The 14,962-nt window shown below is 42.0% G+C and overlaps 1 protein-coding gene across 1 annotated transcript in view; it reads right to left on the bottom strand.

Annotated features, from left to right (window-relative positions):
• Positions 1-11,730, bottom strand: part of si:ch211-159i8.4 (immunoglobulin superfamily member 10) — a 31,932-nt gene extending 20,202 nt beyond the window's left edge. Inside the window, exons 1-2 of the mRNA XM_056471761.1 lie at positions 11,576-11,730; positions 955-1,184 (exon numbers count right to left, since the gene is read on the bottom strand). Of these exons, the coding sequence (XP_056327736.1) occupies positions 955-1,145 (191 nt within the window). The 5' untranslated portion in view covers positions 1,146-1,184; positions 11,576-11,730. The remainder of the gene's footprint in view (positions 1-954; positions 1,185-11,575) is intronic.
• Between the last annotated feature and the right edge of the window lie 3,232 nt (positions 11,731-14,962).

Here is a 14,962-nt window from a genome sequence, read left to right as displayed (position 1 = left end):
TTCAAAATTTCTTTCCAAACTGGAGGTACGATTTTACTCTAATTTCCACTTTTTTTGTGAAAGATATGTGTCCTAATAGTGTTTTAGCAACGTGGGTCATATCAACATCTCAAATGTGTTTTGGTGTTTGGTGACCCTTTAAGTGTCCAAATATTTTGAGGTGTTGTAGCAGTCAAAATACCTTGTATCTTTTGAATATTTAAATTGCTAATAATTTTTTTAAAATAGTTTTGTTCAAGTTTGGACCAATTAACATTTTTTTGGCCCAGCCATCAAAGGAGACACCTATAGCTACTACAGGGAGGTTTGTACAGTACATGCATATTTTATTTTCACTGAAGCTATGCTCAAACTGTGTGATTTTAGCCAGGATTCCTGTAATCCTAGGCTAAAATCTGTGGTCTTTGATGGTTGGTTTTACATATTCACTGACAGCCGCTTAATGGCTGTTGCGATCAGATTTTCTTTCCAATGAAGTTCTGGCAATGTCAAAAGTTTCAGACACTTTCCTGAAGTGTGACAACAGCTGCGACGAGCATCAAACCAAGAACCAACAGGAGCGCTGGATCTGATGATGCAATCAGCTTGACAACTTCAAACCAGCGGTTGGAAATGTCAAAAAAGTTTATTTTAGTTATATAATTGAGGCACGCTGTGAGAAAAATAATCGTTTTTTTTTTAAATGTTTGCCATGAGGTATCATGTCAGGACACTGGATAGTGAAAGTGTCACAAATGAATGACGTCAATCTTCAGGTGTTACATGTGAGTATGATATACATATTTTTTGGTACATCTTCATTGTCATTCACTCTGTGAGCTGACAAGCTACAATCATTCAGGAATATTAAAAACTGCACACTGTGAGCAGGGGATAACATGAATATGTTTGGTCTCCTAAATGCCACCAATGCTGCTTCAATTAAAAACTAACGCCATCAACACAGTAGCTTACCCTAGGTTGAGTCTCTCTGTGTCCTGTGGTAGGTTTCGTGGGGCAGTGGGAAGGTGACGAAAGGTACAGTGCACCTCCTTAGGGCTCGGGCAACTGCAGGACCTCGGACACGCATAGAGGCATGAGGGCAAGATGATCAGCAGACCCAGAGCTGCCAACATCAGGAGAGCAGGTACACCCACTGGAGCCATGTCTGTCTCATGCCATTTTCTGATTTAGGAACAGTGTGACTACAAAGCAAAGCAAAGTGTTACATCACAGTCAATCAGTCTATAGCAGCAATTGGCTTTTGAAAGCTTTTGAAAGTAATGCATTACAATATTGAGTTACTGCCCAAAAAGGCAAGTAGTTGGATTACTTAGTTACTTTATATGAAAAGGAATGCGATAAGTTTCAGTTTCAGTTACTTTTTTAATACCTGCCTGAGGCTTGATCTCTTTCAGAACTTGCTGGGTATTTTTCTTTTCTTTTCTTTTTTAAATAGAGGAGCTCTGCATTTAACGACACACTGTATAATCCACACCTTCATTTATCTTAAAAAATAAAAACAAAATTTAAATAATGTTACCTTCTGAGAACTTCCTGATACTATATATGCCGTATATGCAGATTAAGTTGAAGGCAATATTTGCTATTTTTGTAATTTTGTCTTATTAGTTCAGTAAAATCCCTGCCCATTGAGACAATCTTCTGTTCTTTCGTATGTTCAAAATAATGAGAATACTTCCATCACAGAAATGTAAGGCTCTGCCATCTTGGTTTTGTCTGCTCCTGCGGGGAACTCATTTTCTCATTGAGTGTGATTCAACTTGATTACACTGATTTTAATTCAGCAAACTATTTTTTGAAAAAAGTGTATTAACTAATCTAAAAACTAACTTGGGATAAAAATTTTTTTTTTTTTAAGTAACTTAAATATTATTACTCAAATGAAAAAAAAACGTCACTTTACTCGTTACTTATAAAAGTAATATTATTATGTAACTTGCATTACTTGTAATGCGTTACCCACAACACTGGCATTCAGTCTACCATTTTACTTGGAGAAATAAATCATAACTGACAGTATTACTCACTGGCCATTATTGGATGTTTGACTCACTGAATCTGAATGTCTTCTAGAAGTTTTGTTTAGATGTCATGTCACAATATGCTTGTAGTGTGATGACTCATCAGTTTCTGAAAATTGTGCCCATGCCTGATTAGAGGATTAGAATACACAATACTTTTTACTGTCATAGTATTTTAACTGTGTAAAGTGCATGTCTAAAGCACATGCCCCAGGTGCACTTAGGGAGTCGGAATCAGCTTTTGCTTTTTAAAAGGACAGACAAAATGGTCGACGTGCATGGTTGGAAAGTTTGGTTCTTAGGCTGCAAAAAGCCGGCTGCGTATTAAGTTGCTGAGCATGCATTTGACAGATGTAGAAGCTTTCTCAATTGTTGTTTAGAACAGCGCATGCATTACTGTGCGCATGCAGCGCAGTGCAAAAAACGCTTCGGTGGACACGCAGCCTTATTCTTTTAATAAGTTATGGCTGTGTTTTGGGCGCTGAACACAGCTGAAAAGGATCCTTCATTCAAGACATTTTCCTTTCACAGTCCTCCAGCAAAGCTAGCGGTATTGTGAAAGACTCTTCCCATCCCTTTCTCAGTCTCTTTTAGCTGCTGCCATTTGGAAGAATTTTTGAAGTATTAGAGCCTGCTCGGCTAGACTACTCAATAGCTTCTTCCCACAGGCTGCTAGAGCACTCAACTCAATTTACCCCCTCTAAAATTGCATCACTCCCCATTCATTCCTCAGTATGTAGTTTAGTGGGTTTAACAAACCACCTGTAGAAAAGACACCCTCTCATCTCTCTGACTCTTGCATCAGGTTGCACATTTGCACTAGCCACTTTCTTAATCCCTCCATGTCTCTTGGAAACATTGTGTATTTCAAATTGTGCTTCATACATGTGAGTGGGCTTGACAAACCAACTGTAGAAACACTCTTCTCTCTTTATGAACCTGATACTTTATCTAAAATCCATCTTACAAGAACTCTTTACTACACCGTAAAAGTACCTCAATCGTTGCACTGTTTGCTTCAATTTTAAATAACTCTTGCACAATATTAAACCTTAAATACCTCTTTTGCACAATATTCATCTTTAGTACCTCTCTTGCACAATATCCTGCACAACATTGTTCAGTCTCATGAAATGGCCAAAAGGTACAGTCAAAAAGCAAACAGCACCGTAACACTTTTTGGGTACCCTTTCGAAAGCGTACCTAGCACAACAAAATGGTACCAAAAGGCAGAGCTAGATGCGCAGCTGAACGCTGTTGGTTTACAGAGAAACATCACTAGCGCGTACATAAGCCAGGAGAATGAAAACCAAAAAAACGCCATTTTTAAATACAGAAGCGGGACATTACACCATAATAATATATACATATAATAACAAGCCATGGTTGACCCGAGCTTAAACAAACCTTTTCGTCGTCTTGATGAACAGCTACAAAGCCAAGAAGAACAATATCCGCCAGGTTCTGTTGTTGTTTTACGAGCCCGTTTAAAAGCGCAAGCAGTTTCACTATCTACAGAGAGCTCACATGCACTCGCCGCACATCTATATTTGATATAATTAACTTCTTGAGCAGATGATAATAACGTACGCATGATTATTAAAGTGCTTCTGTCATCTGATCCTTTCAGAAATGGACAAATCCGAGAGTGAAGCACAAAAAAACAAAGGGGAAGCCAGAAAATAACAAAGGAGCAAATGATTCTTTCAGCAATCTAACACATGAACAAACTGCAATGTTTACTATTATCATCACCTTTTGGACTATTTTGAATAATTATGACGAAATTACTTTCTAACAAGAGGTTACAAGTGCTGGCGAAGATTAAAGATACAGATGAGAGGTTTGCACTGACTGTGGGCTGTATGTTGCGTATTTTTGAAGCCAAATAATTACTAAATGTATGCTGTGTGTAGTTTTTTCTGTAATTGTGACATTAGAGACTGTAAGGGGCTGGATGTGTTCATATACAGTGCATTTATTTATTTATTTTATATAACTGCAGACGTTACAGTAGGCTATTTCGCATTATCATTGATCTGCAGTTATAATCAAATTATGTTTATAGAAAGGTTAGTAATGAACATTTATACACAAGTGTGTATAAAGCATATGTGCTTCTCATATGATATGTGAACGACCCGTACAACTTTACTTTGACATTTCTTTAAGCGAAAATGATGTCAACTGAAACTTTCTGTCATACACCATTTGGCAGTGGAAACACAAGCCTGATAAAGGTGACCCATACTACCACTCAGTGGAAATGGGCCCTAAGATTGCATGAGACAGGCTTTAAAAAAAGAGTAAGCAGTTCTGTGAAGCAGGCAGCTATGCATGACCACGAAGTGTTCACATCTCGTCAGAACACAAAATGCAGGATATACAGATTACAAATGTATTTTGTTGCACCCCTAACATGCATAAGTTGTATATTGTCACTACTCACACACTTGCTAAAATAAACCTCTTTACCTCTTCAAGTTAAAAAGATTTAACAAGGCATCTGCTTAGTTTTTGTTAAAATATTTTTTGACAGCTGAAATAGGATTATTTTGATTGTGTATGTGTGAGTGTGTGATTGTCAGACATTAACATGAGCTGCTGGAGCATCAGAGAAGAGCTCATATGAGCAATATATTCACGACCCTTCCAAATATGGTCAAAACCATCCATATATGTCACGGATTGGCCAGGCTCTTCCACCAGCATCACGCAAAGATCACCATCACCTGAGTATTAACCACACACAGCTGCACCCAATCACTCATAGTCACTACATAAGCACACACCTCACTTCACTCAGTGTCCGGTCTCGTTCCTACGAAGCGGACTCTGAGTGAACACCTCCTGGTAATCACTAACCCTCGCTATCAGTATATTGTACTTATCTGCTCTCTGTCTCTCCTAGTTTGTCCAGTGTTCCCGGTGTCCTGTCTGCCTTGTGTTTGTCATCAGTCTGTCTTCCCCGCAAGCCCTCTGGTGTGTGCATTCGGTCTCCCTCAGTATCAGTCATCCAGCCTGCCACCAAGGATCATCCGCACAACCGGACTCCACTCACTTCTCCTCCGTTCTCCTTATGTGCTCATGTGTTGAAAATAAACATTGTTAATAATTCACTCACCTTCCTTGTCCGTCTGCTTCCCATAACAGAAGACCGGACCCACTACAATCAACAGCATGAGCACTCACGATCCCATTCAGGAGTTGGTGGACTCGCTGAAGAGAGTCTTGTCACCATCTGCTCCACTTCCCGAAGCACCACCAGCACCGAGCACTTCTTCACCGTCCACCCACTCATCCAGTCCCATGGCTCGACCAGCGCCCTACTCTGGCGGGGCGGAGGAGTGCAATGGTTTTCTGTTACAATGTTCTCTAATATTCACCATGCAACCTGAGTTATATCCCACAGATCGGTCCAAAATCGCTTTCATCATCTCCCTTCTCTCTGGATCGGCTCTTCGGTGGGCAGAAACCATCTGGCAACAGTCTGGGCCGGTAACCAGCTCCATTCAAGCATTCGTCAAGTACTTTAAGGAGGTTTTCGGTCGCGCAGATGCAGAAGTAGCAGCTGGAGAACAGTTATACCATCTCAAACAGGGAGCCATGTCCACTCAGGATTATGCGCTCCGGTTCCGTACTCTGGCTGCTGCTAGCGGATGGAATGAGCGATCTCTCCTCACCACCTACCGGCTCGGACTGGAGCCCAGCCTCCGACTACAGCTAGCAGCCCTCGACGATACCATGGGGTTGGAGAAATTCATCCAACAATCCCTCCGCTGTTCAGAGGGTCTGAGGGTCTACCAGCACGATCTTCCATCTGCACCCCAAGCACTCCTCCGTTCGCCAGAGCCAGCAGTCCCTCCAGAACCAGAACCAATGATCGTGGAATCTGGTAGACTCACCATCACTGAGCGACAGAGGAGGCTGACCCGGGGTCTATGTATGTACTGTGGTGCCGAAGGACATGTCAGGCTGGACTGTCCCATTCGTCCAGCACGTCCCTTGGTGAGTGTATTCAGTTCTCCCATTGAAAAAATGCATCCTCTCACCACCAATGTCCAGTTAACTACCCCTTCTGTATCTGTTTCAGTCACGGCCCTCATTGACTCCGGGTCAGCTGGAAATTTCATCTCGTACGCCCTCTGTCGCCAGCTCCATCTTAACACCGAAGCCTCGACGCACGTCTACCAGATCCAACCCATAACCAACGCAATCCATTCCCAGGCACGTATCCATCGCAAATGTGAACCTATCAATCTCCAAGTGGGATTGCTCCACAAGGAGGAGATCCAATTTCTGGTTCTGGAGGGTGCATCTATGGACATCATTCTAGGGCGCCCGTGGCTGGTGAAGCATGATCCCATCCTCTCTTGGGGCACAGGAGAGATAAGAAAATGGGGTGAAGACTGCAAAACCAGATGTTTTCCCGACCTACCTGTTCAACTTCAGAAACCCCTTACTATCTATGTCACGTCAGTTGAAAGTCCAGTAGATAAACGATCCATTCAAATCCCGAAGATATACTCCGCATATGAAGACGTTTTTTGCCCCAAGAGAGCTTCCCAGCTACCTCCACATCGGCCATGGGACTGCGCCATAGACCTGCTGCCAGACGCTCCTATGCCCAAAGGTAGGATCTACCCGTTGTCCCTTCCAGAAACTAAGGCCATGGAGGAGTATATTCAGGAAGCACTGAGTCAGGGGTATATCCGCCAATCCACGTCACCCGCTGCCTCAAGCTTTTTCTTCGTGGCCAAGAAGGATGGAGGGCTGCGTCCTTGCATCGACTATCGAGTTCTGAATCAAGGAACAAAGTTCCGGTATCCCCTTCCTCTCGTCCCTGCGGCCCTGGAACAACTCCGATCAGCCAAGGTATTCACGAAGTTGGACCTCCGCAGCGCATACAATCTGGTTAGAATACGTGAGGGGGACGAGTGGAAGACGGCGTTTGTGACCCCTACAGGGCACTACGAATACCTGGTCATGCCCTATGGTCTGGTCAACGCCCCCTCCGTATTCCAGAACTTCATCCACGAAGTCCTCCGGGAGTTCCTCCATATCTCCGTCATAGTCTACATTGATGACATCCTGATTTACTCCCGGAGTGAGGCCGAACACCGCCACCACGTTGCGGAGGTCCTACAAACCCTCAGAGACCATCAATTGTACCTCAAGGCTGAAAAATGCTCCTTCCATCTACCGTCTGTTCAGTTCTTGGGGTACATCATTGATCATGAAGGGGTTCGCATGGACGAGGGGAAGGTCACTGCCGTTGTCTCCTGGCCAAAACCAACAACTATTAAAGAACTCCAACGATTTCTAGGGTTTGCCAATTTCTATAGACGTTTCATCCACAACTACAGTCTCATTACCGCTCCGCTTACCAACCTACTCAAAAACCAACCCAAGAAACTCTCCTGGCCTCCCGAAGCTGACGCAGCCTTCCAAGCCCTCAAACAAGCCTTCACTCAAGCTCCACTCCTGACTCACCCAGATCCTGAAATCCCGTTCGTGGTCGAGGTAGATGCCTCGACAACTGGAGTAGGAGCCATCCTATCACAACATCATGGTACACCAACATTACTCCATCCATGCGCCTATTTTTCCAGGAAGCTCAGCCCGGCGGAGAGAAACTATGACATCGGGAATCGGGAGCTATTGGCTATAAAGCTTGCCCTGGAAGAATGGCGACACTGGCTGGAGGGAGCCAAACATCCTTTCCAGGTGATTACAGACCATAAAAATCTCCAGTACCTCAAAGAAGCCAAAAGACTCTGTCCTCGTCAGGCCCGATGGTCCCTGTTCTTCTCCCGATTCCAATTCTCAATATCTTACCGACCTGGGTCAAAGAACATCCGAGCGGACGCACTGTCCCGAATTTATGATCAGCCAGAAATCATGGAGACCCCAGCCAGAATCCTTCCAGAACAGATCACGGTCTGTCCCATCACCTGGTCCGCTCCTACAGTCGTCACCACTCCCGAATCCAGGACTCCGCCGGGCTGTCCCCCCAATCGTCGTTTCATTCCTGAAAACCAACGGGTAGATCTGATCCATTCCACCCATACATCTTTGGGCACAGGACATCCCGGGACCAACAACACCCTCTCGCTGCTATCCCAACGCTTTTGGTGGCCGCACATGGCGAGGGATGTGAGGAGATACGTTCAAGGCTGTAGAGAGTGCGCTATGTCGAAGAGTCCTCGCCATCTACCTGCAGGTAAACTCCATCCCTTGCCCATCCCAAACCGCCCCTGGTCACACCTAGGAGTTGACTTCATGACAGATCTCCCATCATCTGAAGGTAATACCTGCATTTTAGTCATTGTCGATCGATTTTCCAAATTCTGCCGTCTGATTCCCTTGAAGGGTCTGCCCACAGCCCTGGAAACCGCCGAAACCCTATTCAACCATGTCTTCCGATGCTTTGGGTTACCTGAGGACATAGTCTCGGACCGAGGACCCCAGTTCATCTCCAGACTATGGAAAGCCTTCTTCAGACTCCTAGGTGTGACCGTCAGCCTCTCGTCTGGCTATCATCCACAGACCAACGGCCAGACAGAGAGGAAAATCCAAGAAGTGGGGCGGTTCCTCAGAACATTCTGTCACGGTCATCAAAACTCCTGGAGCCAGTTTCTGGGCTGGGCGGAATACGCCCAGAATTCCCTGCGGCAACCTACCACCGGACTTACGCCATTCCAGTGTATTCTGGGCTTCCAACCTCCACTCTTTCCCTGGGATGGCGAACCTTCTGATGTCCCCGCAGTGGATTACTGGTTCCGGGAGAGCGAGAGGGTCTGGGACGATGCTCATCACCATCTCCAGAGGGCAGTTCGCAGAGCCAAGGAGGTCTCCGACAAGAGGAGGATTCCAGGCCCTAGCTATGCGCCGGGGCAGAAAGTTTGGCTCTCCACCAGAGACATCCGCTTGCGACTGCCCTCCCGAAAACTTAGTCCCAGATTTGTTGGTCCCTTCACCATTCTGGAGCAGGTCAACCCCGTCACGTTTAAGTTACAGTTACCACCACAATATAGGATCCACCCCACATTCCACGTGTCACTCCTCAAACCCTTTCACGACCCTCTGATTCCCTCCACAGAGCCTGGCCATGAAGAGGAACCTCCTCCCCCACTGATGTCGGAAGTCGGATCCATCTACAAGATCAAGGACCTTCTACGGTCCCGACGTCGTGGTGGTCAGCTGGAATATCTTGTCGACTGGGAGGGATACGGTCCGGAGGAGAGATCTTGGGTCCCCAGATCAGATATATTAGATCCTGCACTTATGGAAGAGTTCCACTCCAATCACCCCGAGTTTCCAGCACCTCGTGGACGTGGTAGACCACCACGGCGTCGGAGGTATAGGCCCTCAGGAGCGGGCCCTGGGGAGGGGGGTAATATCACGGATTGGCCAGGCTCTTCCACCAGCATCACGCAAAGATCACCATCACCTGAGTATTAACCACACACAGCTGCACCCAATCACTCATAGTCACTACATAAGCACACACCTCACTTCACTCAGTGTCCGGTCTCGTTCCTACGAAGCGGACTCTGAGTGAACACCTCCTGGTAATCACTAACCCTCGCTATCAGTATATTGTACTTATCTGCTCTCTGTCTCTCCTAGTTTGTCCAGTGTTCCCGGTGTCCTGTCTGCCTTGTGTTTGTCATCAGTCTGTCTTCCCCGCAAGCCCTCTGGTGTGTGCATTCGGTCTCCCTCAGTATCAGTCATCCAGCCTGCCACCAAGGATCATCCGCACAACCGGACTCCACTCACTTCTCCTCCGTTCTCCTTATGTGCTCATGTGTTGAAAATAAACATTGTTAATAATTCACTCACCTTCCTTGTCCGTCTGCTTCCCATAACAATATAACATTAGGGCCAATTCTTAGGGTTCGAAATTGACCAAATTTTCCTATGTCACATACCTTATATTTAGATATCAGAAAGTAGTTTAACATTTTGTAACAATGTGTGCAAAAGACCATTGAGTTATGCATAGGTTTTTAAAAAAATTAGATGTCCAGTGTTGTGTTTATATTTATGATTTATTTTTGTAGTACTGTTGTCCTGCATGACATGACATTTTGTTCCTCTGTATGTCCAGACATGTAGCGAAATGTAAATAAAGCTCGACTTGACTTTAAGATGTTTGTGTGCTGCTGCACATCCCTGTGTGTGTAATAGTCTAAGCAACATGTAACATTTGGGCCTGTCTATAGGTTCATATCACTACTGCATGAAAATAAAATGAAAAATGTTCAAGCACACACTGTTTCACAAAATGATTTAATGTGATGCTAGCTGACAACTAATCGCTGCACATATTTATGAACATTTTGTGTTTCATACAGACAACAAATATATTGGCATGTAATTGTTTAGTGTAGAATCTGTCCTCGCCCACAGAGCTGCTGAGCCCACACAAAATAAATCATTGCTCAAGTGTTTGTCTCAGCAAGAGCATCGCATGCTTTCCAACCACAAGCTGGCAACTCATCCACAACTTAATTACATAAAGAGGAAGAAGACAAGTGTTGCACTTCCTAAATACAAGGATGTTTAGATTTCAGGCGCTGGAAGACGATGAGGTCCCTGTTTTGCATTTTTATTACTTTTCTGCCAGCTTAGGTTGCTCAAATCTGCTGTTTAGTGCAGAGCGGCCAAAAAGGTGAAACATCAGGCATGATTTATTCATCTGACAGAGGCCAGATAATGACCCATGATGACTCAGACTATTTTGGACAATTTTATTCTCACCGCATTCCTGACTCTTTCATGATGTTTGCAGCTGCAGGTTGAATAGCTACTCTATAATCGGCAGACTGACTGAATGAATATTTACGCTGGCCTGTAAATAATCCCAACCATTTACTTTTAGTACTATCTGGTTAGGTATTTGAACTGACTAACTGCTGCTTCACACACTGCTTACATAGAAAACTACTTACACGTACATACACTTATGCTTTATTCATGCTATATTTCCTTCCTTCTTTTTTTCTTGTAGGCTGGAAATCATAAGATTACTATACAGTATATTGCAAGTGATTGAGCATATTAAAGTTTCATTCAAATCAGATATGCTTTTACTTTTGAGGGCATAATTTATGTTGCAATTAATTCTAATTGATCTTGAGTGACTTGAAATACTGTAGAAAACTGACTGATTGCTCTGGACCTGAGATGGAGGTTTGCTTCACTTTTGAAATATTAACTAAATTCATACATAATTACATCAGATATATTTTTAAGATCATCAAACCACTTTTGAAGTTAACTTTTGTGCAGGCTTCAATTTTGCTTAACATGTCAGGTCATAAGTCAAAATTTATGTGAATTCATTTGAATAGCATAAAACTCTAGTGAACTAATGAAACCACAAAGTTCTCCCTAATGTCCAAGGGGAACTACAGTGAACTTTTCAATATGCACTGAAATATTTATGACCAAGAAAGTTCTGAAAAAAAGGCAAGCTATTTGTGATAATTAGATTCTGAGACAGATCTCAACTTGAGTACCTTGGAACAAATATTGCAACTTACCTCTGGATTCCTGTTAGCAAAACGTTACACTCGTAGACGAAGTGTGTAATTATTTGCAGATGACTCGTAAACCTTCCGTACGTTTGTTTATCCCTGGACTTGACTGAGCAAGAAGTGTGATGGAGGCTTGTCTGGTGAAAGTCAGACTCAAGAAGCAGCAGTCAACTACATCTGGAGAAGTGCTTAACTCCCACCTACACTCCTCCTCTGAGTTGGCCTGTACAGGGGGAGGGAATGCTGGGAGACTTGGCCTCCATCCATCCCATCTCTTCCTCCATTACCTGAGCTTCCTGATCTGAGTTTTTTTTTTATTACGTTTCTCTTTCTCGTTGTACCTGCCCTTTGCTCTCATCCAACTCCACTTTTCTCCTACTCAGCCTTCGTTTTTCTCACTTTCAATCACATTAATGACTTTATGCATATGCATGCACATATTTATCTCCCTTTGCCTCTTCTGTTTCCGACAGTCACATTCTGTTTATCTTCCCCTCTTTGCTCTGTCTCCTGCTGTTGTTTCATGAACTTTCAAAAGGCCACAAGAGCCTATTTTCTAAAGTGTAATTAATGCACGAGAGGCTAATTGGCAGTCACAAAACTATTGTGTGCAAAATATTAATCAAATCAACTATTCATAAAATAAATGAATGGGAAAAAGTAGCACGGAAGTTCCCTGTCAAAATGCCACCAAAGGGTTGTGCTTATTTGGTAACCTTGGGGAAACATATTTGTCTATTGAAGGAATTAAAGATTTTAGATTTAAAACCAGTTCTAAGAATTTTGTTTTTGCAAACTGAAGGACATTTTAACAACAGCATCAGCAGAAGGCTTTCAGTTACCAATGAAAATAACTTTAACGTGCCCCTCAATTTCACATCTATGGTGTAATTCTAGGAAGCAGAGATTAAATTCATAGTTTTAAGTGCTTATATTGATTCTTCTATACAAAAAAGTGTTTTATTCAAATTGTAAAGGTTATTTTAGCAACGTGACCACTGACTTCAGTTACAAGGTGTGCACTTTTTCCTTTGATGCATTAACATGGCAGCAGATAAGGTGAATAAGTAGAGGTATATTAAGTGAGATCTTGTGCTTCAGTTGATAATCTATACAGAAGCACGGCACTCAGTGGTTTGTACTGTTGACTCACAGCAAGAAGGTTGCTAGTTTGAGTCCCGACTGGGCCATTTGGGATTTCTGTGTGGAGTCTGCATGTTCTCCCCATGGCAGGCCTGTAGCTAGCCTGGTGAAAGGGGTGGTTCTTTTTTTCCTCAAAAAGTGGACATTTTTGCAGTTATTCACCTCCTTTTCTATTTAATTATGAGATTTAAATACTGCATTTTAGTGACATTGTAAGTACTATTTTTAGCTGAATTATCTTGTCAGATGGTCATCATCATCACACTTTTTTATATGCCAAAAATATTTCATAAATATTTAGAATTAAGAAACGTAAAATAATATTTATTTTAAAATACAAATATATTACATCATATACCATTAGATTTTTTTTTTTAATTAAAAACTATAGCCTATTCTAATTTATTAGGAAAATAACAAACTGGCCAGTAACAATAATTAATTTATATTAATAATTGCCAAAATAGTATTCAAATTAATTTTAACATGGACCGCTTTTGGTGCTTCTCATTTTTTATAGCTCATTCTTTGTTTTAAGAATAAGGTCCAAGATTTAGAATAAAAGTTACTTGTAAAATGATAAAAAAAAAAAAAAAACATAAGCGAAAGATGACGTTACTTTATGTTTTCTTGCACAGCTGGCTGTTTTAAGAAAAATAAATTTAAAAAATTATTATCGGAAGTCACAACAGCCATCAAAGGATTCCGCTTGGTCTCAAAGCCTTTTTCAAAGGGTTATTTTCACTATTTATGATGGCATAACAGTCAAAATAGGATAAATGGGTTAATGTATGGGACAAATTCTGGACCTTTGCCAGTGAGGGGTGGGTCTTCCAAACTACCCGAACCCCCTCTGGCTACAGACCGGCATGGGTTACATAGATTCCTCTGGGTTCTCCGGTTTCCCCCACAGTCCAAAAATGTGTGGTATAGGTGAATTTGAGGAAGTAAATTGGCCGTAGTATATGAGTGTGTGAATGTGAGAGTGTATGGGTGTTTTCCTGTACTGGGTTGTGGCTGCATCCTAACAAGTAAAACATATGCCGGAATAGTTGGTGGTTCATTCTGCTGAGTCAACCCCTAATATATATATATATATATATATATATATATATATATATATATATATATATATATATATATATATATATATATATATATATATATATATATATATATATATATATATATGTACAGTTGAAGTTATTGGCCCCCATTTGAATTTTTACTTCTTTTTTAAATATTTCCAAACTGATGTTTAACAGAGCAAGGAAATTTTCACAGTATGTGTGATAATATTTTTTTCTTCTGGAGAAAGTCTTATTTGTTTTATTTTGGCTGGAATAAAAGCAGTTTTACATTTTTTAATATGATTTTAAGGTCAAAATTATTAGCCCCTTCAAGCTATATTTTCGATAGTCTACAGAACAAACCATCTTTATACAATAACTTGCCTAATTACCCTGAGCACCCGGAGGAAACCCTCGCAAACATGTGGAGAACATGCAAACTCCATACAAAAATGGCAACTGACCCAGCCGGGACTCGAACGAGCAACCTTCTTGCTGTGAGGTGATCGTGCTACCCACTGCGCTACCGTGTTGCCAATAAGAAATTTAAGAGAATATATTATGATATACACTTGACATTGGAAAGGAAACATCAAATAATTTCCCAGTGCTAACCACTAAGCCACCGTGTTGCCCATATATATATTTATATTTTTCCCAGAGATGGGGTACGGTTGGAAGGGCATCTGCTGCGTAAAACATGTGCTGAATAAGTTGGCAGTTCATTCCGCTGTGGCGACCCCGGTTTAATAAAGGGACTAAGTCGAAAAGAAAATGAATGAATGAATATATATATATATATATATATATATATATATAAACAATACAAGAATGAGTAAATAGTTTTAGAAATTATTAACCAAGAGTACTGTAACTGTATGTTATTAAGCATTCCTCCTTGATGAAAAAAAGGTCCACTATAACCTTTAAAATATAGACACAAGAAAACTGCCATTTTAAAGGTATACACCGATGTTGCCTGAGGTCATTTTCACTACAAGTGATAATTATCTGAGACACAAGATGGTGCCAGCTGCATTTGTGTGAAACAACAGAAAGAGAGGATGTATCCCCTAATATGGTTCACTGAGTGTGTGAAAGACTGATCTTGCTGAACTGGACAAGAGGCTGCTGCTGCTGAAGAGCTACAGTACAAGAAAAAGTTCGGTACATAAAGGGT

This window comes from Danio aesculapii, chromosome 14, assembly GCF_903798145.1.
Source record: "Danio aesculapii chromosome 14, fDanAes4.1, whole genome shotgun sequence".
Classification (NCBI taxonomy): Eukaryota; Metazoa; Chordata; class Actinopteri; order Cypriniformes; family Danionidae; genus Danio; species Danio aesculapii.
The sequence above is the reverse complement of the archived record's forward strand: the minus strand, read 5'-3'. Positions and strand labels throughout refer to the sequence as shown.